The following is a 25,635-nucleotide window of genomic DNA, read 5'->3' on the forward strand; positions in this document are numbered from 1 at the left end:
GTGTGTAGGTGTGTGTAGGCGTGTGGGATGTGTGCAGTTTGCTGAGGTGTGTGTCTGTAGCAATCGTTTCTTCAGCCCAGTTTCTATGAAGCGAGCGTGAAGTCAAGTCCACCGATTGCTCCATGGCCCCAGTCTTTTCTAGTGACCTTTGCCTGCAACCTGACCATTACAATCTCGGGCAACTACCGGTAGCGACGACTGTCATGATCCCGACTATGGCTGCGCTCACGCGACCGCTCTCGACTCCTATCGCGATCCCTGTCGCGTCCTCGTCCTGATCGATCTCGACTGCGGTCCCTTGAGTCCATATGCCGGTCGCTTCTGTCATACGACCGATCGCGTTTGCGGCTGTCCCTCGACCTGTCATCATGACTGTTACCGCCGCCGGTCGCAAGGCTGCCATTGCTGCTGTTCGCCACATAGTTGTTCTCCCGGATGCCATCGCCCACGCTGCGACGCTTGGCTGATCTTCCGTGACTCTCTTCGTCATCGTCGTCCGAGCGATATCGGTGCCTGGAGGAGCCGCCACGATCGCGCGAAGACCCTGACCGGTGGTCCCTGTACCGGGAGCGATTGTCCTCTACCGAGTCGCTTCTCCTTGAGCGGGAGCGTGTGCGGTCCTTGGATCTCCGTCTCGAGCTTGATGATCGCTGAGGGCTGGCGCTGCTATCTCTCGCTGACCTGGATCGATGATGGCCACTATCTCTCTCCCGACTATAATCCCTTCTGGAGGATGGACTCGATCGTCGATGGCTTAATTTCCGTCCGTCCTCCAAATGCTGTCGTTGCTTGGAAGCGCCAGCGGTCTGCACCTCTGCATTTTTGATGTCAAGATATCCCTTGCGCAATTGGGCATAGTGGATTGCTCCTGTTGGGAAAGCCTTGCCTGCATAGGTCCACAGATGCTTCGACAGTCGATCCCGATCCGATTTTGATCTCGAGGATGATGAGGACGAGCCGTCGACAAGGTTCTCGATCTCGCGGCCAATGCGGGCCAAGCATTCCGCAATAGCTTGCGGTTCCACTGGCTTCTTGTCCGATTCCCTGATAGTCCTCAGGTCTCGACTGACAGCCCGCAGCATATCCTTGCTGGACTCATCGTTCTGGCCGCCCGATGACTCTCCCTCACGATCGGATTCTGATCCTGCGCCGTTCCGAGATGAGCGAGTCGGCCGAGATCTGGATGAGCGAGACTTGCTGTTGCTGCTGCCTACACTGTTCTTGTCTCTGGACCTGTTGCTACTGCCCGACTTGCTCTGATCTTTGAAACTGCTGCCGTTGTTGTGGCTACTGCCACCAGAGCTCCGAGACGACTTGCCAGGTTCCCTTCTGGATCCAGATGCTGCTGCCGCTGATTGCCTCGTCTTCTTGTCTCGCTCAGATTCTCGAAGGGTCTTCAGCAGATACTCTCCGCGGCGAACCAAATGAAGGGCCTTGGGAATCTTTTTCAAATCCTTGGCATCCTGTGTCGACAGGAAGAACTTTTTTGAAAATCCAAGGCTCGTATCCTCCTGGATCTTGTCCCATGCGCCGAATCCATGCTTGTAGATTCCAACCACCAGCATCGCATCCTCTTTCTGGCCCCACGAACAAGACCAGTTCAAGACGGGTTTTAGTTGAACGTTCATTCGGAACTTGGCGAGATCCGTTCCATCCAATCTCCTGTTCATGGCGCGCAAGTCCTTGAGCCGCAGAATCATCTGCCCGGCATTCATCTTTTCAACGTCCTTGTAGGTAAAGAGTACAGCCTTGGCGTTCTTCTTGGCATAAGGCAGGTCCTCATCATCATCCTGGTTGTCGATCGAATCATGAGGGACATTCAAGGCGTCTTCACAAGCATGGATCAATTCTTCGGCCTCCTTCTTGACGACCTCCTCTTCCTTGTCCTCCAATTCAGCCTCGGCTACGACATCCTTATAGCGATCTGTAACAATTCCAAACTTGAGCATGCCACGAGCAAGGGCACGAAGGTCCTTGATGTTTAGCTCTGATGGATCCAATCCTGCGCCGCGCTTCTTCTTTGGACCAGACTGTGCAACACTCGCAGCTCCGGAAGCCTTGCGTTTCCTACGACGGCCCTCTGATTCCGGTGAAGGTGAGTTACCCCGACCTTCCGCATATGACACTCGTCCACGATTGCGAGGCGTGTAGAGTTGTTCCTCTAACTTTGCCCTTTCTTCCGCCTCAAGCTGTTCGCGCTCCTCAGCAGGGATGATCTCGTCCCAAGACATATCGCCCGCTCCGAAATCCGCGTACTGGAACTGACTCAAAAACTCTTCGCCTCCAGCCATGGCAACAGCATCCGTCGTATCGTGGTCCTCCGCGCGTGCTAAAATCTCGTCCAGATCTAGTTCATCCAGCTTCTTGTTGGTCGCTCCATCGGTCTGTTGAAACATGCTCTGAGCTCCAAACTTAAGAATCGCCGAAAGTTCATCTTTGGTGAAACCGGTTGAGGTCTCGGCAGCCTTCTTTTGTTGCAAAATTTCGAGTCCGGAGGTGTCCATCTGCTTGATGATACAGTACTCGAGCACCATCTTGCGCTTAGCACGCTCGATGATGTCCTCCTCAATCGTGTCCTTGGAAACGAATCGGTAGACGTTGACAACATTCTTTTGACCGATACGATGAGCACGAGCCATAGCCTGCAAGTCGTTCTGTGGATTCCAATCCGAATCAAAAATAATAACTGTATCCGCAGTCTCCAAGTTGATACCGAGTCCTCCTGCCCGTGTCGAAAGCAAAAACACGAAATCGATCGAGTTGGGCGCATTAAAGTGATCAATGGACCGTTTACGGGCCTCGGAGGCGACACTGCCGTCCAGCCGTTGGAAGGCAAATCCACGAAGAGCCAGATAATCCGTCATGATGTCCAGCATCCTCACCATCTGAGAAAAGATCAACACGCGATGACCGTCTTTCTTGAGTCTCGTCAGCAGCTTGTCGAGCAGGACCATCTTGCCACTGCTCATAATGATACCCTTGAGCTGATCCTCGCGCCTGTCGGAGACCACCTCCGCGTTCGGGAATAAATAGGGGTGGTTACTGGCCTTCTTCAGTTCCATGGCGACGTTCAGTAAGCTGAGCTGTCCATGACCCGACATTCCCTTATTCAGAACCGCAAAGTTCTTGGTAAGAATGTTCTTGTAGTAATGTGTCTGAAGTTGAGACAGCTCAACGCGCAGAATGCGCTCCGTCTTCTTGGGCAAAGACTTCTCGACATCCTTCTTAAGTCGTCGGAGCATATACGGCTTCAAGTTTTCGTGCAGATCCCGAATCTTGGCCTCCTGCTCTGCATCCGCCATATCGATCTCAACGTCGTCGTCAACAAATTTGTCCGGCATCAGAAAGTTGCAGAGCGCTATGAGTTCCTTGACACTGTTCTGCAGCGGCGTTCCAGTGACAAGAAGACGGTTGGCAGTGTTAAAGTCCTTGAGGGTCTCGTGGAGTTGCGATTGCTTGTTTTTGAGTCGATGGGCCTCGTCGATAGCAAGGTATGTCCACTTAATCCTGTCCAGTTCTGCGCGATCCATGCGAACCAGTTCAAAGGTTGTCAGGAGGACGTTGAACTTTAGCTTGGTCGTTGATCCCTTTTGATAGAACTCATAGTCGCGGATTGCCTGTCGGCTTGCGGCATCGCCAATGTATACAATCAAGTTCATATCGGGTGCCCAGCGCTCGAACTCTCGCTGCCAGGCGCCAATAGTTGAAAGAGGGACAACGACCAGATAGGGACCATAAAGATTGTGTTGGTGAAACAAGAACGAGATGATCGAAATCGACTGAACTGTTTTTCCCAGGCCCATCTCATCTGCCAAAATGCCATTCTCATTCCTAGACCACAATCTCGACATCCAATTCAGTCCTGTCAGCTGGTAATCACGGAGTTCGCCACCCACGAGATACTCTGGCTGGGTAACCATCTTTTTAAAGGGCGGCCTCTGCCCCTTTGGATAGATGGTAGTTTTGTATGGCACCTTTTGACTAGACTCGCGGTCCAAAAATGCATCGATTTGCGCCTGATAACCCTCAGAGATTTGGTCCTCGGGTTCCCATGTGGCAGAGCTATAAGGCAGACGGTTCCATTTGCAAAAGTACTCGGTTTCGCCGCTCTTGGAAGTCCTGGAGGCAATAATACGCTCAACAGAGGTATAATCCTTGAGTTCGTCGCGGAGCATCTCCCTGTTGACGTCCGACTGCTCAATCTCCTCCCGCATGGTGTTGGGATCTGCCTTGAGCGCAATTTCGGGGTAGACAATGCGCTGGATGTAGCTGTCGACCTTTTTGAATCCCTTGTACTGTCGGAGATCCTGGTACTGCTCCCAAGTATTGTGCATGTGGCTGTGATGCTTCCATTTAATCATGAATTCCATGTTGTGGTGCGGATCATCCGGCTCATCTGTGTCGTCCTCATCTAAAGCAAGAGACAATGCGTTAGCATCACATTGTATAATCTTCATCATCTGAACAGACACGCCGTTTCAATCAATGACTGAGGACGCACCTGTGTTTTCACAACGACGGAAATCGTGGACGCTTTCAATAACGTCGCCCTCTTCCTCGGGAGCGACTGGTTGTTTCGTGTACACGAGGAGTTTATCGTCTTCAGAGCTGATACCCCAGTCGTTCTCATCCTCATTGTAGTTGACTTGGCCGCCTCGGGAAGAGTAGCGCACTCCTGGTTCTGCGTCCCGGTTGGCTGTTGTGTGCGAGGTGCATATCGTTTAGTGTAGCCACGATGAAATACATCACCTACTTTACCCAGGACATGATAGATCCTTACCATTAGTGCCGCGCTTCCTACGCTTATTGCCAGTTCTTCGTTTGGAATTGCTACCCCAGTCGCCGTCGGAATCGCTTGCTGAAGAAGGGCTATCCTGGGGCGTCATCCTTTGGGCGACTCGATCATTTGATCTTGAATCTGTTTAAAAAACGAAAGAGAATAAAAAGACGTCGTTCGCTAAACTCTAAATGTCTATTCTGCATTTTGTCCTTTGCCTTTTGCAATGTGCGCGTTACCTTTCCGCGTAGAAGATCTGGGGGATTTTTTTTGTTTCCTTGACGAGTTCTTTTTGCCGCCGTATCCGTAATCACTGCCGCTGTCATCAGAATCTTCAGGAGTGCCAGAGTCGGATGCATCGTCATCATCCTCGTTTTCAAAATCACTCTAAAAAGGGGACAAAATGTAAACAGCTGTTGGTGGCGAGAAAGACGGATCTAAAACCGAAGTGAGCGCACAGAGCATTGTTTCATAGCGCCACCAAAATATATATATACCTCTTCTTCCTCTTCATCATCATCATCATCATCAATAATCTTGGGAGGTCTGCGACTCCTGCCCGATCGGCGAAGATCATAGAGCTCCGCATCCACGTTCTTGAACTCTGTTCTGGTCGCTCTTGGGGCTTTGCTGTTGCGCCTCTGACTAGAGTCGGACCCATTGACTTCTTCAAAGCTGTCGTACATACTTTCATCCTGTCGCTTCGAGGTATCCTTCTTTTTGGACTGATACTCTGGTTCATCGTCGTCATCGTCGTCATCGTCCTCACTTGAAGAACCAAAAGATGATGCGTCTGATCCTGAGTGGTTGTTTAGTTGCTTTCTGTTGTTGGCGAGTTCATCGTCCAGGTCTGAGGATGTGTCCGATGCTTGGCGCCTGTGAGGCACAGATGATGATACTCGATCGTCTTCATACGCAGAAGAGTCCTGGGCTATTAAACATTTGAATGTATAGAGTAGTTAGCTCGTTATACGAGAAAGAGTCTTTGGTAGATCTAATAACAAATCAGTCCTGCGTGGGGTCGCAGAAGATGAGAGCGTGGAGAAGGGAGGAGGAATTGAAGTTGCCATGGTATCAAAGAGAGGCGGTCGAAGCACAGCAGGGTTGCCTGCCAAAATAAGCAAAGATGCACAGCAACGAAAATAAAATAGATAGGAGAAATGCTGATAGAGAGCATGGCACGCGCAATTGACGTTTTTGTCTCTGCACCGCAACCAGTCTACCAATGGGTATAGCGTAAGTTCACAAAGAATTTTGGTTGCAAAGACAAGTCGAGAAGAGATGTAGAGCGGCGTGAAGTCATCAAAGGACTTCCCGGATCGAGTCTCGATTCTTGCGCATAAAAGAGATCCGAATATACGTCCAGCCGCGCAGTTGTCCAATCGAGATCATCTCGACTGAGAGCGATTAAAACGATTGAAAGAGTATGCCGATGATGATGGTGATGATGATAATGGTGATGATGACGATGATGATGATAATGATGATGATGATGATGATGATGATGATGATGATGATGATGATGATGATGATGATGGCGATGTCGAGGGATTGAATGCACAGCTGATTGCATCGGGATCCCATCCATGCTAAGCGATCTAAATAAAGAAGAGACCGAGTGAGGGACAGAGAATGGGAGAATGAGAGAGGAAAAGACTTACAATCCATGAATGTCGGCTAAGCAGCAGGGATCGAGGGCCACGGGTCTAATGGAGGGTTGGTTGTTTTCCCTAGAAGGGGGACTGAAAGACTCGGCTCGAGTGTCAAGGCGAAGAGGAGATGTTGTTATTGCTGTTTTTGCTGTTGCTGTTGCTGCTGTTGTTGTTGTTGTTGTGGGCACTGCAGGTGCTTGGTGGCTGGAATCAGACGGGGGTCGTAGCTTGGTAGGACTTTGAAGGACGATTGAAGGCGAAGGAAGAAATGGTAAGGGTTAGCGAGCGAAGGAGTGTGATGAAAGGGAAGGGAAATGAGGAAGAAGGAGGGAGACAGCACAGCATCAACAGCAGATGAACATTTTTTTCGGAGGAAGAGGGGAAGGGGAAGGGGAAGAGAAGAGAAGAGAGGAGAAGAAATGAGATGATCGTGATTGCGATCGTGATAATCAAGAAGAAGAACGCGACGATTAGGGTGGTCAAGGGGTGTTCATCGAAAGAGGATCAGTCGAGGAAGAAAGGGTAGATCATGGAGATTAAAAACGAGTTGCACGGGTATATGGAGAGAGAGAGAGGATAGTGTAGTCAGTCCAGCCAGGGGAGAGGGTATCAGGGTCACTCACACACCAGAGAAAGAGTGATGCAGGCAGGAGCAAGGAAATAACGGGCGAGGCGAAGTCAAGTCAAGGAACGATTAGGGCAGCATTGGGCCTCTGCCATAAGTCCCCCTGTCTTTGTTGGATGAAGAAAAGAAATGGAAGAAGAATGATAGAAGGAGAAGTGTGTGCGTTTGTTGTTGTGGTGCTCACCCCTCGACAACAAAGAGAAATACGGAGAATATTATCACAGCGGCCGAGTGGATGTGTGTGTGAGAGAAGAGGAAAAAACAAAGAGAAAGAACCTCGCGTATAATATCCTCTAAGCCACCATCTACGATCCTCATCCACAGGGACGTGTCCGTTCTCAGCTGGTAGGGTGTGTCGCACCCAAACTGTTTGCTGAGCCTGTAGGTGCCGATCGACCCATTTTATTATCTCTCGCTGCTGTATCCTATCACCCTATCCAGTCCAATTCCACTACTGGTCCTCTTATCCCTGCTTCGTTTTTTTGTATTCGCTTGTCCTCGTGCCGCCTCAGCAATTGACGGATACATATGTCTCCTCAGACGACTGCAACGGCTGCGCCTTCTCCTCAAGGCCACCTTCAATATCCATCTTCATCAAACCATGGCCAGCGTCCCTCAGAGAGTTCAGGAATGCTAGATTAATACAAGATTCAAATACAAAAACGAAGCCATCTCAGTTATATCTGGAGGAATAGAGTGTCAAGCAAAAAGCACTGAACCCTTTCTTACCCGGAATGCCAGACTTGGCCGCCCAATTGATAGCGCCCGAAGGAATGTTGCCCTATTTTGCACAGTAATAAAAAGTCCTTAGGTCAACGATCCGCAAAAACGGCAATCAAGGCAAACAGACGCGAGTGAAATAGAGGCCGGTGCTTACCTTCGGGTTATCATAGTATCCAAACCAGATGTTACATCCTTTACCGTCCTCAGTTGGCTGGATCACTATGTCTTGTCGAAACTCATCCACGCGCACAATGCCTAAATTTTCTGGTGCCGATTCATCCTGAACACTCTTACTGCTCACACACACGATCCCATCCTCAAACTCCTGCGCGCGTAATTCATACACATAGTCGCGTGGATACAGTGGCCAGGGAAATTTTGCCACAAAGTGTAGACGACCGTTTTTGAGGGCCTTCCACCCAATCATATTTGGATCCCAGGTCTTGCGGAAGTCCAGATCCGTATAAGTCCGGAGAAGATAGTGAGGTGGGAGACCAGGGTAACTGCCCAGGACCTTGTATTCTTTGAGAGTGCTGTTGGGTACGGATCGGCGATAGACCTTGAAGTGCTTGGTTTCGGACAAGAGGTCCCAGGAGACTAGATCGGGCTTCCTTATCTCCGCGATCGCATCGTTGACCTGTTCCTCAGTGAACATGAGTTGAGATATAGTGTTTTGAAGGGTGGATTGACGAGAGGAGGGAGTAGAAAGATTAGAAAGATAATAAGAGCAAAGACAAGAGTTGCAAGACCGAATCGCAGGCTAATTATGCGGATTCACTTCTGCCGCAGGTGAAGAAGCACACGACTACACGAAAAACTGGATAACAGTAAGATGCATCGGATGAAAAAAAAAAAAAAGGGAGACGCTTTATGTTATTCAGCTGGACGGTAATTCTGCACCTTGGGCAGACATGGAAGCAAGAATGCTGGACTCTTTTACAATGCGATAGACATCACAGCTGGGTGAGTTGCAGAGCCCTTGTTTATGTAGTGAGGACAGTTGTCTTCCATGGCACCGGTTTCACGAAGCATGGGGTGACATGACATGACATGGCATGACACGATGCGACGCGACACGACGCGTTCATTTTTGTGTATAGCAGGAACTGTGCGCAGCACTAGTGTTGCCTATCCCTAGACAGTTGTAGTCATAGATCTCTCCATCTCGAATGGATTCGATAGAAAACACCACCCAGCCTGGGCGTAGACGCATATATCATTACCATGTGCAGTTGCCCCGCACAGGACACGCCTCAAGAGCGCAGCGCCCATTTCAATGGTCTCAAAGGACACTATGCGGAACAGCAATGATTCGCTTAAGAGCGACGTCATTCTTGGGAATGGCACTATTTAAACGCTCCCGCTCCCACTGATCAAACAAACTCCCATTCCACTCCACTCATCAAGCACATTCACCATGCTTCGCACCGCTACCCGCACCTTCGCCCCCACTCTCACCAAGCCCTCGGCCTTTGCCGGTTTGCGCTTCAAGCACACCCTCCCCTGTACGGTTGAATATACTTTTTGTTTGGTTCGCGCTGATCCTCAACACCTCGGTTCCTCAGCCTACGTAGTCACATCTCAGTCGCGTCTGTCAAAAAAGCAACCTGGATACTAACTGCGCAGCCTCTTTTCTACTCACCTTCCTCAATCATATGGATAGCCCTCCCATATGCCTATGATGTACGTTCTTTGCTCGCAGACGCGTATAACTCGTGCGCGTTTTACAAACGTTTGTTCCCACGAGAACCTCTCGCGCGTTGGTCATGTTATTTTCTCTGACAATCGCATGTTTTGCTGCACCGCGTGTTCTTTTTTTATATATTGTCAATAGGCATTGGAGCCCTATATCAGCAAGGAGATCATGGAGGTCCACCATGCTAAACACCACCAGAGTATGCCTCTCCAGTTCTTGCTTCATTCTTAACCATTTATGGCCCAATTGACGCCATCAAAATCTCATGATTGAGGACGCAGGCATCAACTAGTCTTGGCCCAGAAACACCGTGCGCGTCCAAGCGCTTTTCATTACTAAGCCGATCTTTCGTTCTCTTGATTGTCCTGGTTGGTTTGAACTAAATAGCATATGTCACCAACTTGAACGCTGCTGAGGAGAAGCTCGGATCTGCCTACCAGTCTAAGGATGTCAACGACGAGATCGCCATCCAGTCCGCCCTCAAGTTCAACGGCGGTGGTAAAGAGTCCCCTCCCTTCCCCTCTGCAATTAAATACATTACTGCGTTTGCAAAGTGATATCTTTGCGTGTGCACTTTCTGACTCAATTAGGAAACTGACCATTGGAATTGAACACTGGATAGGCCACATTAACCATACCCTCTTCTGGGAGAATCTGGCTCCTCACGCTCAAAGCGGCAAGCCCTCCGGCGAGCTCCTCAAGGAGATCGAGAAGACCTGGGGCTCCTTGGACAAGTTCATTGAGAAGTTCAATGCCCAGACTGCCGCTGTCCAGGGATCCGGCTGGGGTTGGTTGGTATGTCATCTACCTATGCCTCATTTCACCCAAGAATATAAGAGGCTTGGTAAGGATGGTCACTAACTGATTTTGTTTCGATTCAATCTGGTTTGAAAACAATAGGGTTACAACAAGGAGTTCAAGCGCCTTGAGATTGCCACGACCCCCAACCAGGACCCTCTCAAGGCTACGACCGGTTTGATCCCCCTGTTGGGCATTGACGTCTGGGAGCATGCTTACTACCTTCAGTACAAGAACGTCCGCCCCGACTACCTCAAGGCTGTCTGGGAGGTCATCAACTGGAAGACCGTTGCTGATCGCTTCAACAAGCACCGTTAAGAGCTGCGTAGCCTCTAGTCTTTTCGACAACAGAATTGCAGCAATTCATTTTAGCAACCTGACGGAATAAAAGCATGCCCCATTCGGTGGTGTTCAACTGGATGTGCCGCGAGTACCTTCGTGTCCTCCCCCGTGACACAGTGCCCCTGACCAAGCTGTCAAATCTTGATGCTGCTAAATTATTCGCAGAGCGCAGCCTGTCAAAATTTTTCCTTCTTGACATTCTTCCATCTCGCTCATCTCTCCCCACTCTCATCATGAACCATTCGATGACTAGCGGCTTCATGCCTGGCTACGGCACCGCGATCTGGTCCCCCAACCTGATGCCCATGTCAGAGCCAGAGTATATCGGTGCCCTCATCGGCCTCTTCCTCCTCTCTGTCGGATTCCGTGCCCTCGTCGCTGCTCAAGGATACCTGGAGGCATACCTCCATCTACACTTCTATCCACGACTATCCTCTTCACCATCACCAGGCCGGTCACATCCCGCTGCCGATGTCGATTATCTTCAACAGAGTGCTCAGCCACGGCAATTATCTCAATATATCGCAGACAACCTGGGCGAAATCGGCCATGAGGAACCAGAGTACATCAACGAAAAGCGCCTGGATGATCCCCTTCCAGGACAAGGGGAATCCGACATGCCATCCTCTCTCCCTCCTCCTCAACACACACCACTACCACCAGTAAGGACCCGCACCCGAAAGCGCTACGGCTCGACCAACCGGCACCCCCTCGTCTCCCCTCCGACTTATGCCCCCTCCACCTCACCTTTATTTCCCCTGCCGACCGCACAGCCCTTCATCTGGCAAGCAGAATTCTCTCGCGCGGTCTTGACCACCGCCGTCGTTGGAATTGGATACATGCTCATGCTCGTCGTCATGACCTACAACTCTGGGTACTTTGGTGTCATCCTCGCGGGGATCTTTGTTGGTGAGGTCTATTTCGGACGCTGGGGACGTGTTCGCCCCATCTTCCCTGCATCTCCGAGGGAGCCAAGGTCAAGATCGCATCTTCAACAAAGTCAGCAACAGCATGGACGACGCCAGCAGCAATCGTTGCAACCGGAAATCACTATGCCCTCGGCATTCAACACCAACAGTAGCGGTTCTAGCAGCGGTATATATCCCAGCACCGCCAACGCTGCGTCCGCATCCACGGGCTCACTAGCCTCAAGGGCGTCATCACACGGCTACTCAACAATGCTCCATCATACCGCTGCCGATGCTGCTTGCTAATATTTCCCCCAACTGATCTTCATTTCTACGATTTGAAATTAAAACATCATTTTTAATACTTCTGAGCGTTTTTTATTTTTTTTTTTGTTTTTGTTTTTTTTTTTCGGTCGGTCTCTGACATGACATGGCATGAATTGAGTACCCTGAAAGAGTACGTTTGGTGATGGGGTGCATGAACAAGATGGTTAGATGGATCATTCGTAACAGCAAAAAAAAAAAAAGAAGAATAGGAGAGGAATAGGTATCGTAACGTTGAAATAGAGCAAACCTCGCTCCAGCTCAAGATATGTGAACAAGAAAAGGATAACAAAAATAGCACATAGCAAAAAAAAAGAAAAAGAAAAACAGAGTGGGGATGGGAGACGGGAAGCGAAGGGCAGCAGACGTCCTATGCCTCTTTTGACTTGACAGCGTCCATGGGATCATCCATGTTTTGAATAGTGATCGGTGGCGTGCTGACAAAATGTCCATCGTGCATGAATCCTCCACCATTCTCAATTTCAACTGTACCAGCCTTGCTCATATCTCCCAGTCCATGCTTCTGCTTGCGACTCAGACTGAGTCGTCGGGTCACCTCCGCAAACGGCTTGTCCTTTGGCAGTTCCGTCAATGCTTCTAGCTTAAATCCTTCCCCCAACTGAATCTGACCCGACGTAAAAGAACTTGTCCGACTGCGGCTCCTAGATCGAGTGCCATCTGCAGAAGGTGTCCATGCGCCGGCCCCCCAAGAAGATGTCCTCGATCGTCCCTGAATCGCGCCTGCAGGGTTGAGGAAAAAGAATACGTCGTCCGCATCCGAGTCGTCTGCACGTTCCCACTCGAAACGACCATCGATACCCAGCCACTGGTTAATAGGCTGAGCAGCTGTATTGACCGTGTTAAAGATCGTCTGCGCCAAGTTAGTGCCAGAGGCTGAACGAGAGGCGGCACGAGAGGCTGCACGACTGGGTCGGTCGTTTGGCGAGGGATCCAAGATGCGCTTCGAATCAAAGTCCGGATAAATTTCAGGTGCTAGTTCGTTGATGAGTTCGTTGATAGTCTTTTGCAGTTCCGCGCGCGACCTACGGAGTTCATTGATGGTGTTTTCTTCGCCTGGAATGATCGACAGGAAGAGGGGTCGAATCGATCTGAAGATGTCGACTCCAACCTCACCAAAACGGATGCTGGCATAGGTCACGAAGGGAATGCAAGCCCAGGCCGCCCAGGCGATCAACAGACGGGACATCAGCGAAATGTCAAAGCGGCCACAGATAATAAAGACGATAACGGAATACGAAAAGTAGAGCACAGGCATCAATCCGAGCGCGACCAGCAGTTTCCAGGTGGCCAAAACATCTCTCCCTGCAATCTTGACCGTAGATGCAGCCAAAGCCTCTGTAAATCCCAAATTGTCCAAAGTAATATATTAGCATCCGGATATTAAAATAAGAGTCCGTTGTACACATTAAGGTGCAATCTTGGCACATACGTTTTGCCTTCTTGTTACTGATGATTCGGGCGACAATCGCGACAGGAAGGTTCATAAGCGTTCTATTATAACATATATGCGGATGTCAATATCGTTAGACGTTAGTCTGATCATTCCATATGCCTTAGCGGCCATATGATACCAAAAGTGACGTACCCAGGGAGCGCCAAAATACTCAGGAAGACCATCTGAACGACTCGCCAGATCAGCAGCGCGATAGCGTGTCTCCTCGTGTTGCGAATGTTGACCTGATGGTCGCGAAGGCCATGGTACCGAAGCTGGGTGTTGTAGTGCATGACTTTGTCTTTGGTCTCGATGACTTTTGGGTTATCCTTGAAGTGCAGATAGCCGGCAACGAAGCGGCGGTTTAATTCCACAACCTGAGAGATCTGTAACTTGCGATGTGTTGGTTTGTAAAGGCGGCGAGCAGCTTGGATCACCTAATAACGTCAGAGAAAGGTATGTCAAGTTAATCATCAAACTGACTTTTTTTGTAGATACTGCATAATGTAGAATATCAATCTGCCTTACCATCAAAGTCTCATAATCAGGGGCATTCAGTGTAACGTTTTTCAAAGTGTCATAGATTGTGTCTAGGAGCTTCCCGCAGGCCTCTCGCTTATCGGCGCCACCCTTCCTGTACATCTCAACTAACTCTGGAGGGACAGTCAAAGGTTCGCTGAACTCGACAACAGCGCGGGAACGGAATCGATGGGGATGGAAGTAATTCAGGCCACAGCAAACAATCTTGAGATCCAGCGAAGGATTGGCAGCCAAAGCACCAAGAGCCATGATAGTCACACCAGCTAATGCAGTCGATCACAAAACAATGCGAGAAAATCGATGTCAGTCTTTGGGGTTGTTGGGGATTCCACATCGGTCCAATCGAAAAGCAACAACAGACAACTGCTTCAGTTAATTCATCGAATGTGATACCGTACCTTTCAAAGGCAACATTTCAGCGCGGTCGTGGGAGCCTCCCTCGGGGAAGATACCCACACAATGGCCAGCATTCAGGCGCTCGAAGACAGTCCTGTAAACGTTGCTCTGGTCCATGTGTGGTAAGCACTTGTACTTGGATCCCTCGGCGCTAGTCAAAAGCTCGAGTGCCTTGAGTTCCTTGAATTCCTTCTTGACGATCAATTCCGTATCTGAAATAATCTCAACAACTGCTGAGGCGCCAACATCCTTTGGTAATGTGATCTGATCTCCGACCAGAAGCTCCTTTGTGAACTTTGTGCCGAGTCCTGTGATGCGGAGAGGGTCGCCATAACGGTCCAGTAGCTTGATTGTTCCAGAGCCAGCCTTTGCCAAGTCCTGAGGACGTTCGACAGGAACTATTTTGCGATATCAAGATGGGAAGAAGACAAATGGCGTTCAGCAAAATGCACGAGTATAACAATCAACAGCAAAGGCCATAGCACAAAAGGACACGCGACATCCATGTCATGACTGTTGAAGTGGGAAAAAAGGGGCGGAAAGAGGATCAGACCGCCTTTAATGCAAGCATGACAAAAGCAAGCATTCAGTCGGTGTTGCGAGGGTGTGGATGTGCAAGTTTCTGTGTGTGCGTTTGGAGCCGTTTGAGACTCGAAGAGGTAGATAGAAACGAAATCAGACTTCCCGTAACTGCTTTCCTATCTCTCTCACTGCGATAAAATGATAACACGAAACTCAAACTTTGATCCGAACAAGCGCGCATAAAAGCGAACGAATGTGTTGGGCGAGCAAAAAGCATTGGAAACTTTTCCCACGTATGTCCCATCAAAAATAGTAAAAGCTGAATGCAGCTCATTCCATAATACAGGCAGATAAGAAGATGCTGCAGCATATAGTCGAGAGCGATACGTACTGGCATTCATCGGACGCGCCATAGCACCGATCCACTTGTGATCCATTGACTTTTTGGCGGCCAGAAACGAGACTCGTCTGCCGCATTCCCGCATTAGAACCAGAGGATCGACGAACTATTTAAGCAAATGGCCAGGGTGGACTGGTCAATAAAGAAAACGAGGGATAAGGCTTTTTTTTATTTTTATCAATCGAGTTCGTACCTGGTTGGCATGGGGAGCGGCGACAAAGATGACGGGACCCTGCTTCGGCACCTTGTGTGCACCACGAGTCCGAATCTCTCTGAAGAAGATATCGAGCATGATCGTGAAGAAGAGGGCCACGAAGTCATAGATCTGTAGACCCATGGCTGTGTGTCTGTACGCTGATGTAGAGTAGATGTGTAAAAGGTGCTGTTACTGTTGATGCAAGATGTAGATGAAAAAAAAAAAAAAAGAAGAGAGCGGGAGAGAAAGAGTCGTAATAGATGAAGATTTGGTTGAGTCGTAACAGCGGATGAGATGAAAGCGAATGGAAGAAAGGAAAGAGGGGGAATGGAGCGAGTGGTGGCAACAGAGGGAGGTTTGAGCGCGTCCTTTTATACAAATCTTTATTTTTATGTGGAGTAGGGGAGTGCAGCTGCAGAAATGCGTCCCAAAACAACCCCTCAGTAACTGGCGTATGATGTGATTCGACAGCCCTCTTTCGCACGCCATTCACAAGACACCGCTGTTGCTGACCTGTCTTCAAGCACACGCAGGTCCGACTCCCCGCATCCATACATAGACTAGTAGTACTCGTTCATAGTGCTCCTCAGCAGCAGCAGCCGCTCTCGAGCTCAGGAATAACTATAACCGTTGCGGTCAAAATTCTGTGCCCGGCTATCCAAAAGGGCCAGGGACATGCCACTCAGATACATTTGCACACATGTCGCCGGTAGATTTTGCTTCCAGAGCAAACAGCTATCTAATTTCTCTTCTCCTTCTTCTTGATCGACCCGGTCATTCATTTGTATAGTCGTTGTCCCAGTGCCATTGAACAAGTGTGTATTACATCCTCTCCCGTGCACGTGCATCACCTGCGTGTTTCTAAAACGGGTCATTGCCGCCGGCAGTACTCGTATTTGCTCATTCACAATCAGGCAATGGCTAATGCGAAGTAAGTGCTAATACCATCAGTCAATCGAATCCGATATCGGTATTATTTTTTAATGTTCCGACGCACTTTCACATGTGGATGATCATATACGGTTTCTAGGTGGAGACGATGAGAGGAGGCGACTAATTCTCTTGTAAATTTACAGCTCCTCCTCCTTCTGCTCCATATTGCGCCAGTCGTAATTCAAGAACACCTTTTCTTTCGTACTATGGATTCCATGGTTGATGACATGAACTGCAAGGAAAGAGTCTTTCCTCTTGTCCTCAAAACCGCAAGTTAGCCTATCGGCGTTTAGGCCACATTCCAAGAACGCACATACAACCGCAAACACAGGCAGATGTTTATTGTAGGAGGGCTCTTGATGTTTTTTTAATAACGATCTTTCGTCGCTGCTGCTCAAGGAGGATGCTCCGAGCATCTATGTCGAACATTTTCACACCACTGTCGATCGTGTGCATCGACCCTCTCGCCTATAGTAGGGTTCATTTGCATGTGCAGCATGTCAAACTTGATAGTTGGGAGCACAAGATGACCTGGTTTCATACGAACCAGGCTGATAAACGGACACGTGCACCCATGTAATAATTATAATAGTAATACAGATAGTAAAAATATCGTCCATATGCCGTTTTACTACAATCCTTCAGCCATTGTGATGAAGAACGATCGACAAGACCGACCCCCTCCGAAGCTGGTCTGTGCTTTTCGGTAGTTCTTGTTTTGGGTCGTCCATCTATCTCTCACTGAGTGTCCATTGTGCCACATCTGGACCTATCCATACGCGACTAAATTTCGAAGTAACCTAGCCAGATATGCCCCTTGTATGATTTACATGTTGTTTTCCTATTATAACGCGTGTAGACAACGAGAGCGATGTGCACTGCGCACTTGATTGCCGATATCCCGGTAGATAGTCGCCGATTTTGACCCCGCTGCTGTGCAGGTTCGCATCTGCTCTTTCATCATCTCCTTCCTTTGAGATCGAATGCTTTAGCATAAGCCTCTCAATAAGCGTTTCCCATTCCTGGATACGACATTTGAGGTTGCCTCGTCAGAAAAGGGAGGTCAGGTCGAGGATATCAAATAAATTAAAAATACAAAGTGCGGAGAGTGCGTATCAGGCATGGATGTATTCTTGCTTCACAGCTGGCCCCCTTTACTCATGAGTATCAAAGTGGACAAAGAAACGTCTGAGCAAGGGGACCTCGACAACCTTCCAAAAAAATGCTCACCTTGGATATCTTTCCTGGACATCCTATACGCATCCTCACTCCCGTACTGTGCGGATGGGCTGGCTGACCGGGCGGGTGCTTGATTGCCATCACCGGTATTGCCCTCTCTGTTTGTTGCTGTTGCTTCCAAACCACCCACACAGACTGCAAACTACAGACAAGACAGCGGGGTGAATAGCTACACATTTTTATACGTCGATATAAAGGGTGTCCAGACCATTCAGTCTAGCATTCAGTCCTTGGATGATGATCAAAGCAAAAAAAAAAAAAAAAAAAAAAAGGCACGAACTAGGAACTGGCTGGATTGGCATCTTTTTGTTGCAGCATCTGGGAGAACTTAGACAGACCCACTCAAAGGTTCTCCAGGCCCTCTTTTCTTTCTTGGTCCTACTTCCTTACGGCCACCAACCTTTACCTCCTCTTTTCTTCTCTTCCCTCCTCCGCTCTCCAGCTACGTTCGCCACGAGCGCAGAGAATAACAAACACTCATATCCGCTATTGATGCACGTATTTATCGCCCACTCTTGACGATCACACACATGCACCAGGCATACCAAGCACACCAGGCACCCATCTTTACATTTCACCCCAACAGTCTGTGACACCTACACGGCGCGAACCAACTCCTTACCTTTGTTCTGAACAGCTCCATCCTCACCTCCCAAACGCCGGGGCACCTCCTTCCCGTCTATCCACTGTAACTACAGCCTTTTTGCAGGACACTTCCCTCCATCTCTTTCGGTCTCCTTGCAGTCAAGCGCTCGAAACATATCGACATTGCTGTATCATCTCTCTACAGTCCCCATCCTCAAACACCCATTTGCATCCCCTCTCTCCAACACCAGCCCGCACTGTCTTTCCCATTTTCCTTTTTTTTTCATATCCAACTCTTCCACTTCTCACCTCTCTCACCAGACACATACGATGGGCCTGAGCCCTAATGGTGTCCTCAAGATCTCCCTCTGGCTTCAGGCGGTAAGTTGGATAAGCGAAGACACGGGAGACGAAATATCCTCCGAGGATCATATTGCATTTGATGTTTTGTTTTGTTCATGTAAGCAATGTAAGCACCCCAAAAAACCAACCCTCAATCTTCCTAGGGATCATTGCTAGTGCTGACCTCACTGCTCGCAAACGTGGGTGCCTGGATCGGCGCCGCCCTGACAGCCATCGGAATTTGCTTTGTGGTCATTGGCCTCGGTGCCGCCCACAAGAGGAGTCTAGGATATCTTTATTGTGTAAGTCCTTTTTTTTTTTTTGTGTCCTGTGAGCCACCTCCTAGAAAAATTTAAAGGCGCGAAGCCAATTTCTAAACATGCGCATGGCTTTCGCAGTACGCGACCCTGATAGGCGTTTGGACCTTGCTCGTTGTCGCTCATGTCATCATAATCCTCGGAGGCATTACTGTGCTGAACGAATTGATGGATCCCGTGCTGGTCGTGGGCCAAAAGATCGTCGACAACCACTCCGATGTCATGAAAATCATCGTGCCTGCCCTTTACGGAGTTCAGAGCATCGCCTGGTGCGCCTCGCTGATGTGTCTGGTATCTTTGCGTATGGGTGTCAGGGACCTTACGCTGGGATTCGAGATTCAGAGTCCCAAAAGAAAATCAGGGACTCATTCATTGAACCCAGCTCAAGGAAACAAGGACGGCAGCAAGCGCGGGAATCGCATGAGCCAGCGATTCTTGGGCTTGGGTCAGTCTATGGTCGCACCTCTCGAAAACAACACTGAGACATCAGAAACACAGGAACGGGAGAAGGCGAGGGGTCCCTTGGATATACAACGAGGACAGTGTCACGAAAAACAATCCTCTGGTTACAAAATGGAGGAACCGCGGATGAGCTGGATCAGCGAGGAGAGGAGAATCAGCAACGACAGCAGCGTCATCTATGTTCCGGGGGGAAGGAGGATATCACAGGTGGTCGTTACATTCAGAGACGATGGTATCGACGCTCGAGATGCCGTTTCATCACATCCCTCCGCAGAGCTGAAATCAGGACCAAGCAAAGAGGGAGTCATTATCGCCAGAACAGCCTTCATCAACCATAACTACGGTCTCGGCGACTTGGTATTCGATAAGCCTGGAGAGTCCCTTTCCGACATTATTTTCAAAGTTGTGAAACCTATGCAGGATACCTCTGTTTCCAAGGACTTCGATGGGGTTAGCGACTCCGAGTATACAGACAGCAATACCGACGCAAATTCTCCAACATTGTCTACAGTGACAACTATGGATGACTTTGACATGAACGCACAGGACGATGAGCAGGAGCTCGTAGCAAAAGATCTGGACGCCACTACCGACTCTACTTGCAACCCCTTCGACGGCTGGTCATACAGTAAGGCGCCTCGGCAGATCGAGGATGAACGAGGGCAAGAGTCGGGGACCTTCGCAGGCGCACCAATGAAATGGCCTTCTACACGTCCACCCGTTCCAGCGCGTCGATCTTCTTTCAGTCACCACATCCTTGCTGGAGTACAGTCTGAACCATCGTCTACGGCTGTTATGGGCGCTATTCGCGAGACTGGAGAAAAGGACTGGGCGGATTCAAACACGGAAAGCGGCGACCACGATCCCTACAGCCACATCGATACAATTCCCAGAGTGCAACCCAACTCGTCGAATACGCATCCATACCTGATTAATTCTTCAGTTCCGAGCGTCGAGGCAACCGGCGACGACGCTACGCATTCTGCTGCTGCAAGCAAACCCAGAGCCGAGCTACCATCTCGTCAGTACTGGCGGGCTCGTAACGACACAAACGATGCCGAAGCCTATTTTGATAGCGACAGCTTTTCCTTCGTTTCCAACATCCTTACTTCTCCAACTTCCAGTTCCAGTCCTGCCAAGACGGGCTCGAGAACAAAAATCCAGCCAGCCATCTCGACACCCACATTAACAACACCACAATTCACTATCCCGACGATTGTACTGCACCCGGACGAGGAAGATAATGAGCCGGTGAGAGTCCTCTCCGACATGGATATCGAATACCTATCAACCATGCCGCCAGTCCCACTCCGACTGCTGATACAGCCTTGGGACGAAGTTAATGAGGAGGAGTACTATGAAGAGGATATCAATGATGGATACGACTATGATGACTACCACCCAAGATACGAACAGTATCCAGACGAAATGAATTATGACGACTATGAGGAGGAGGATATACAAAGGGAGATCGACCTTTTACAGGAGGCTGTGCAGAGCGGATCTATTGTTGAAACAATCTATGACCCCTATGCGCTGGACGTGCCCATCAATCTGGCAATTGATTTGCAGGGACTGGAGCAAGGTGATATTAAGGTCGGGCATGGATATGTCTAGCCTGTCATAGGATACACGCGTAGTCGTATGATAGTCTCCAGTAATCAAGTAGCCATTTCACCCTACTACGGATGATGTTATTCCGTGTCCCTTACTTGACAAAAATAGACGTAATGGAATGGATACATTGTCGTTGAACCAGCATCGTTATCATTTCGTCTTGACTCATAAACATGCGAAATACATGATCGTTCATTCTTATCCCCTGAGAAAATAAGGAATTTGGGCGGAGTGATATTGTGAGTATTAATGGTGCCTTCATCTTGAGCACTGTAATCTGCTCGGGGAGGAACATCGGTCATGTAAAGATATATGCCCAGTGGTATCATTATGCTACTCTCCACAGCAGTTCACCAAGACTTGCTTATCTAAATCGCGACCTCTGTATGACCCGAATCATGTTATTGAGACCAATAGATCTCAGAGATCTTGGATCCAACCGCAGAGATGTGATGCTGGAGTCTCGCTCTTCAGTGATGTTGTCCAGAAGCACAGGCATATCGTCGTTGAAACACGGGTTTGTGTACAGTGTGTTCAGAAACCATCAGCGCTGACTCCGGATTTCGGTAAGGATCTCGCTTTGGAAGGTAAACAGCCGTTCCTCTTCTATGAGTTCTTCATGGAGATAGTAATCGAGGGGGGGGAAAGTAATGGGTGGAAAGGGAGGATGCGAGAAAAGAATGGCAAGCGAAAGTAAAGCTCACTCCACCATATGTTGTGGACCATTGGCCACCTGTTAAGTGTATGGACGCCAACCTAGACTACGAAATACGAATCAATTTTGCCACCAATTTCTGTTTTACCATTTATGCTGAGCAAACGGATCCATCATTTCCGGAGGACGAAATTCGCGTGCATCCCAACCGATGGAGTTACTTGCACCAAACGATGTAGAAAAATCGAGTTTCCTAAGTAAAATGTCCTTGTTTTTGCACGAAGACATCCATTTACTATGCGACATTGGAGCCCAAAGATCCGGGGTAGCTGCACGTGATGCTGCTATAATCGCTGGTGGAGGGAGAAAAAAAAGAGGAGCCCTTTGCCTTGCACGATGTGGTCAAGTCGCCATCATGAAACTCGATCAACATCCCTCCAGCCCCCTCGCTTAGAATGGTCCCAGGTCAGGCAATGGACTAAACCGACTTGATATTGCAAGTTGCTGTTTCCGCAAGCTAACGCGTTGTTATTTTGCAGATCGACCGCTGGCTGCAGGCAAAATACCGCAGCGAGGAAGTACCACCCTTTGAGCGGACGGAAGAGTCGGCAAAGGCGCTCCTGGAACTGATACGACTTAACGAAGTCCAGGATGAACATGCACGCGAAGCTCTTCTTTCTTTGCAGGAAGTCTCGGCATCCTATCGGAATGAAGGTACTCAATGCGGAGCTCTTTCGACACCCAAAGATTTCTTCTAGCATGCCCAGATACTAATCGTACTACTTTGCAAATTGATCCTAGATACCAAGTTGAAAGAGAACCTTCATGTCCTCGGTATCCAACAAGACCACCTCCCCAGCAACGCTCAACTATTACTCTCCCAGCTCTCAGAACTTGCCATGCTCCTCGGTACCTCCGACACCACCCTCGCCACCTTTCATCAAGGTCTTGCGCAGCTCTACCTCGATACCCTCCAATACTCTCACCAACAAACACAGCAGAAAGCACGGCTGGCAGCTTTTAGAAGGAGTGAAATCGAGGCACAGGCAGGACTTGATCGATTAATAGAACTGAAACGTCAATTGGCTTTGCAGCGGGAAACTGAGGGGGATATCGAACAGAGGACACGGAGGCGGAGCGCAGAGCTGAGTAGGATCAGAGCTGTAGAGGACCAGGAGACGTTGCAGCATATTTTAAAGACGCATCAGAACAGTGATTTGAATATAGAGGCGCATGGACTGTCTGTTGCACAGTTGGATAGTAAGGAAAGGACAGTAGCAGAATTGCAGGCGCAATCGGAAGCGCAGGCAAAGATGCTGGCAGCCTATCAGGAGATTCCTCCGGTATGTTTTATAATATTGAATACAGCCAACTACTTGCCACGAACAGAAGTGCAGCTGGACTAATCGAGGTGTTGGACATCTTGGTGTTGATAGGATTACACGCTGGCAAAGTTGAAGTTGACAGAGGCCACCATGCGGCTGAACGAGCTTACAGCAAAGCACGAGGCGCTCCTCACAGAACTGGCCAATGACCTGTAGCTCTGTTAAGATTGGTACAGCAATTAACGATGGATAAACATTCATTGCCGCAAAGGGCGCGTTTAATTTTTTTTTCTCTCTATTTCGATTTGCATGGCATTATCGTACGGAGCAAAATAAAATATCAAGAAGGTGTTTGGACAATACTCGAAAGGTCCTTTTTAGATGTTGCTAGTGAAGAACCACTTGTCGATGGAGGCGTCGATGGGAGCGGCGGGCTTTGCAGACGAAGCAGGGATGCTCTTGATGATCTCGTGGCTAACCTCAACCTTGTGGGGGCTGTTCTCGACAGAGACATTGCTCCTATAGATCGGATCCAAAAAAAAATGACACAAGCATGGTTAATTGATTTGTTACAATAAGAAGGGAACAAAACTTGGCCAACTGAAGAAGAAATCGCTCGCTCGACGTACACCTTGACATCATAGGCCTCGGCCTTGGATGGGATCTCGCCAGAGATCAGACGCTTCCAGGCAACGTGGGTATCCTCAATGACCTTGGTAGCATAGGCCTTGTCCTTGGCGGCACCATCAAACGCAAACTCGTTCTCGGGCTTGCCATCGGGCTTCTTGTAGATGCGGAACCAGTCGCGGGTGGCATCAATCAGACCTGGGAGAAGACGCTCCACATCCGCAATGTCGTTCAGCTGATCGGCCAAAGGATCCTTGACGTCGATGACCAGGATCTTCCAGTCAGTTTCGCCTATTACCACAGGAGCGATAGTAAGATGATGTTAGAACAATGTCCTGAATTAATGTACTGCGAACTATGGATAAAAGCGAAACGAAGTGTTGTCTTTACCCTCATCGAGGAGAGCCATGACACCGAGAGCCTTGACCTGCTTGATCTGGCCAGTGTATCCGACCTGCTCGCCAATCTCGCAAGCATCCAAGGGATCATTGTCACCACGAGCCTTGGTGTCGCTGTCAATATGAGTAGGATCCTCCCAGGTCTATCGATTTCAAAAAAAAAAAAAAAAAAAAAAGGCAGGTCTTCATGTGAATAGATAGATAATCTCGTTGCAGGATCAATTGAGTCCTCAGCAGCAAAGATAACAAGGGACAGAGATAATTCGTATTCGTACCTGGGGAAGAGCACCATAGTTCCAGATGTATCCGTGGTGGGGGAAGCAGTTGCGGACGAAGCGGAGCTTGCCCTTCTTGACATCCTGCTTGATGGGGTTGAGATCCTCGTCCTTGGAGATCTCGAGCTTGGCGTTAGACCAGCGAGGGATCTCAACAATCATGTTGTAGATCTTCTTGGACTCGTCCGCATAAAGAGGGATGTCATGGAAGGCCGAGACGGGGGCGCCGTTTTTCTCTGCGTGGGAAAATAAGAGATTGTCAAACGCGTGTTAGTGAGTGAGCTACAGAGAGAGAGTCCTTCTGATCCTTCTGATCTGAAGATCAGGTTCCGATGGAGGATCAGGGGAAAGCGAGCCAGTTGAAGGGAAGCTTACCGATGTAGACACGGTACTCGAGGGTGTTGGGGGCGTCGACGACGCGAGTGGAGTAGTCAGACATGGCGAAGAGTGCAGGTGGAGCGGCGTGGAATGCGCGTGTGGAAATGGGGTGATGGAGTTGTTGAAGAGAGTGGAGACGGAGGAGAGAAGGAGAAGGAGAAGAAGAGGCAGAGAAGGCGGTGCGACAGAGGCGGAGAGATGATCTGATCAGAAGAGACGCCAGAATGGAAGAACGAACAAGAGGAGAGATCAAGAAGCAATGGGTGAGAAGGAAGGAATGATTGGAATATGTTCGGGTGACTAAGGGATTGGTTGGCATTTGACTGCGTCCAAGTGAGAGCCATGGCCATGGCGCAATCGATCCTGCCGCCACATATCACACCATACCATACTCTCTCTCCCCCTTCTCCCTCTTGACCCTCGGCCCCACTCCCACCAACGTCCGAGGAGCCCATCCGGCGCCCTTTGGTCCTCCACTGAACGTCCAGTGGATGCCTGTTTCTTTGTGGCGGGCCTTCTTCATCCATCCATCGATATCTGACTGGGTGTAGTGGCTGTGACCGTCCCCGACTTATCTCCGCACACACACTCTCTCACACACACACATACTCACACACACACACACTCTCTCTCTCTCTAAACAATCGCATTCATTTGGTCCCATTCCTCCACTTCGCTCTTCATTCTCTCATTAGAACTTCAAACATTCAGCCAGTAACACCTAGACAGAAGTACACACGATGTTGCTCTCGGTCGTCCGGACAGGCTGGCGCGGGGCACACTACCTCTGCTTGCTCGCTTTCCTCACATTCGCCTTCGATATCTCCAAGGACTGTGGACTCGACTACTCGCTCTGGCTGGTTTCATACTACACCAGCACCCTACTTCTCAAACGCGTCCTGCGTGGACCTCTCAGTGTCGTGGCATGTCTCCAAAGTTTCTCGTCCAATTTCTCTGTTGGATGCGAATTCGTTATGCATGGTGCTGATGTACAGTTTGCACTGCCTGCTTAGATAAACACATCCACATTGCTCGAACCCTTGGTGGTCGTCGGGTTGCTCATCTTGGCCGCTTTCAAAGCAACAAAGGGGGCAGCAGGACCGCACTGGATCTGGGAGAGTGCCATCAAA

The 25,635-nt window shown here is 49.3% G+C and overlaps 8 protein-coding genes across 8 annotated transcripts; 4 read left to right on the forward strand and 4 right to left on the reverse strand.

Moving 5' to 3' along the window:
• Window positions 1-52: 52 nt before the first annotated feature.
• On the reverse strand, window positions 53-5,356 carry BC939DRAFT_65445 (SNF2 family N-terminal domain-containing protein). Its single transcript, XM_051561807.1, has 4 exons — window positions 5,275-5,356; window positions 4,781-5,164; window positions 4,502-4,696; window positions 53-4,411 (listed from the first exon to the last, which is right to left on the reverse strand). Exons 2-4 carry the CDS (start codon window positions 4,884-4,886, stop codon window positions 183-185), a joined length of 4,530 nt encoding a protein of 1,509 aa, XP_051406170.1. The 5' UTR covers window positions 4,887-5,164; window positions 5,275-5,356; the 3' UTR covers window positions 53-182.
• A 1,991-nt stretch (window positions 5,357-7,347) lies between these two features.
• BC939DRAFT_470389 (uncharacterized protein) lies at window positions 7,348-8,628 on the reverse strand. Its single transcript, XM_051558112.1, has 3 exons — window positions 7,932-8,628; window positions 7,784-7,835; window positions 7,348-7,687 (listed from the first exon to the last, which is right to left on the reverse strand). Exons 1-3 carry the CDS (start codon window positions 8,430-8,432, stop codon window positions 7,563-7,565), a joined length of 678 nt encoding a protein of 225 aa, XP_051406171.1. The 5' UTR covers window positions 8,433-8,628; the 3' UTR covers window positions 7,348-7,562.
• A 566-nt stretch (window positions 8,629-9,194) lies between these two features.
• On the forward strand, window positions 9,195-10,589 carry BC939DRAFT_508639 (mitochondrial superoxide dismutase 2; the record flags this gene model as incomplete). The annotated part of the gene is made up of 6 exons (XM_051561027.1): window positions 9,195-9,282; window positions 9,441-9,460; window positions 9,612-9,672; window positions 9,861-9,971; window positions 10,096-10,268; window positions 10,374-10,589. The coding sequence occupies 6 exons, from the start codon at window positions 9,195-9,197 to the stop codon at window positions 10,587-10,589; spliced, it is 669 nt and encodes a 222-aa protein (XP_051406172.1).
• A 767-nt stretch (window positions 10,590-11,356) lies between these two features.
• On the forward strand, window positions 11,357-11,545 carry BC939DRAFT_390158 (uncharacterized protein; the record flags this gene model as incomplete). The annotated part of the gene is made up of 1 exon (XM_051551903.1): window positions 11,357-11,545. A coding segment is annotated over one exon (189 nt), but the record flags the coding sequence as incomplete, so codon positions are not given.
• Window positions 11,546-12,051: 506 nt separating this feature from the next.
• Window positions 12,052-15,580, reverse strand: BC939DRAFT_470393 (uncharacterized protein). Its single transcript, XM_051558113.1, has 7 exons — window positions 15,350-15,580; window positions 15,148-15,262; window positions 14,237-14,632; window positions 13,827-14,101; window positions 13,452-13,735; window positions 13,296-13,357; window positions 12,052-13,201 (listed from the first exon to the last, which is right to left on the reverse strand). Exons 1-7 carry the CDS (start codon window positions 15,491-15,493, stop codon window positions 12,216-12,218), a joined length of 2,262 nt encoding a protein of 753 aa, XP_051406174.1. The 5' UTR covers window positions 15,494-15,580; the 3' UTR covers window positions 12,052-12,215.
• A 2,661-nt stretch (window positions 15,581-18,241) lies between these two features.
• On the forward strand, window positions 18,242-20,886 carry BC939DRAFT_65533 (uncharacterized protein). Its single transcript, XM_051561808.1, has 3 exons — window positions 18,242-18,490; window positions 18,616-18,753; window positions 18,850-20,886. Exons 1-3 carry the CDS (start codon window positions 18,440-18,442, stop codon window positions 20,845-20,847), a joined length of 2,187 nt encoding a protein of 728 aa, XP_051406175.1. The 5' UTR covers window positions 18,242-18,439; the 3' UTR covers window positions 20,848-20,886.
• Window positions 20,887-21,892: 1,006 nt separating this feature from the next.
• BC939DRAFT_470400 (uncharacterized protein) lies at window positions 21,893-23,098 on the forward strand. The gene is made up of 4 exons (XM_051558114.1): window positions 21,893-21,967; window positions 22,042-22,216; window positions 22,304-22,845; window positions 22,939-23,098. The coding sequence occupies exons 1-4, from the start codon at window positions 21,899-21,901 to the stop codon at window positions 23,041-23,043; spliced, it is 891 nt and encodes a 296-aa protein (XP_051406176.1). The 5' UTR covers window positions 21,893-21,898; the 3' UTR covers window positions 23,044-23,098.
• BC939DRAFT_417544 (inorganic pyrophosphatase) lies at window positions 23,099-24,804 on the reverse strand. The gene is made up of 5 exons (XM_051553022.1): window positions 24,503-24,804; window positions 24,128-24,363; window positions 23,845-23,995; window positions 23,457-23,745; window positions 23,099-23,346 (listed from the first exon to the last, which is right to left on the reverse strand). The coding sequence occupies exons 1-5, from the start codon at window positions 24,564-24,566 to the stop codon at window positions 23,205-23,207; spliced, it is 882 nt and encodes a 293-aa protein (XP_051406177.1). The 5' UTR covers window positions 24,567-24,804; the 3' UTR covers window positions 23,099-23,204.
• Window positions 24,805-25,635: the final 831 nt, after the last annotated feature.

The sequence above is a fragment of the Gamsiella multidivaricata genome, assembly GCF_025024155.1.
Source record: "Gamsiella multidivaricata strain RSA 2152 chromosome Unknown BC939scaffold_142, whole genome shotgun sequence".
Lineage (NCBI taxonomy): Eukaryota > Fungi > Mortierellomycota > Mortierellomycetes > Mortierellales > Mortierellaceae > Gamsiella > Gamsiella multidivaricata.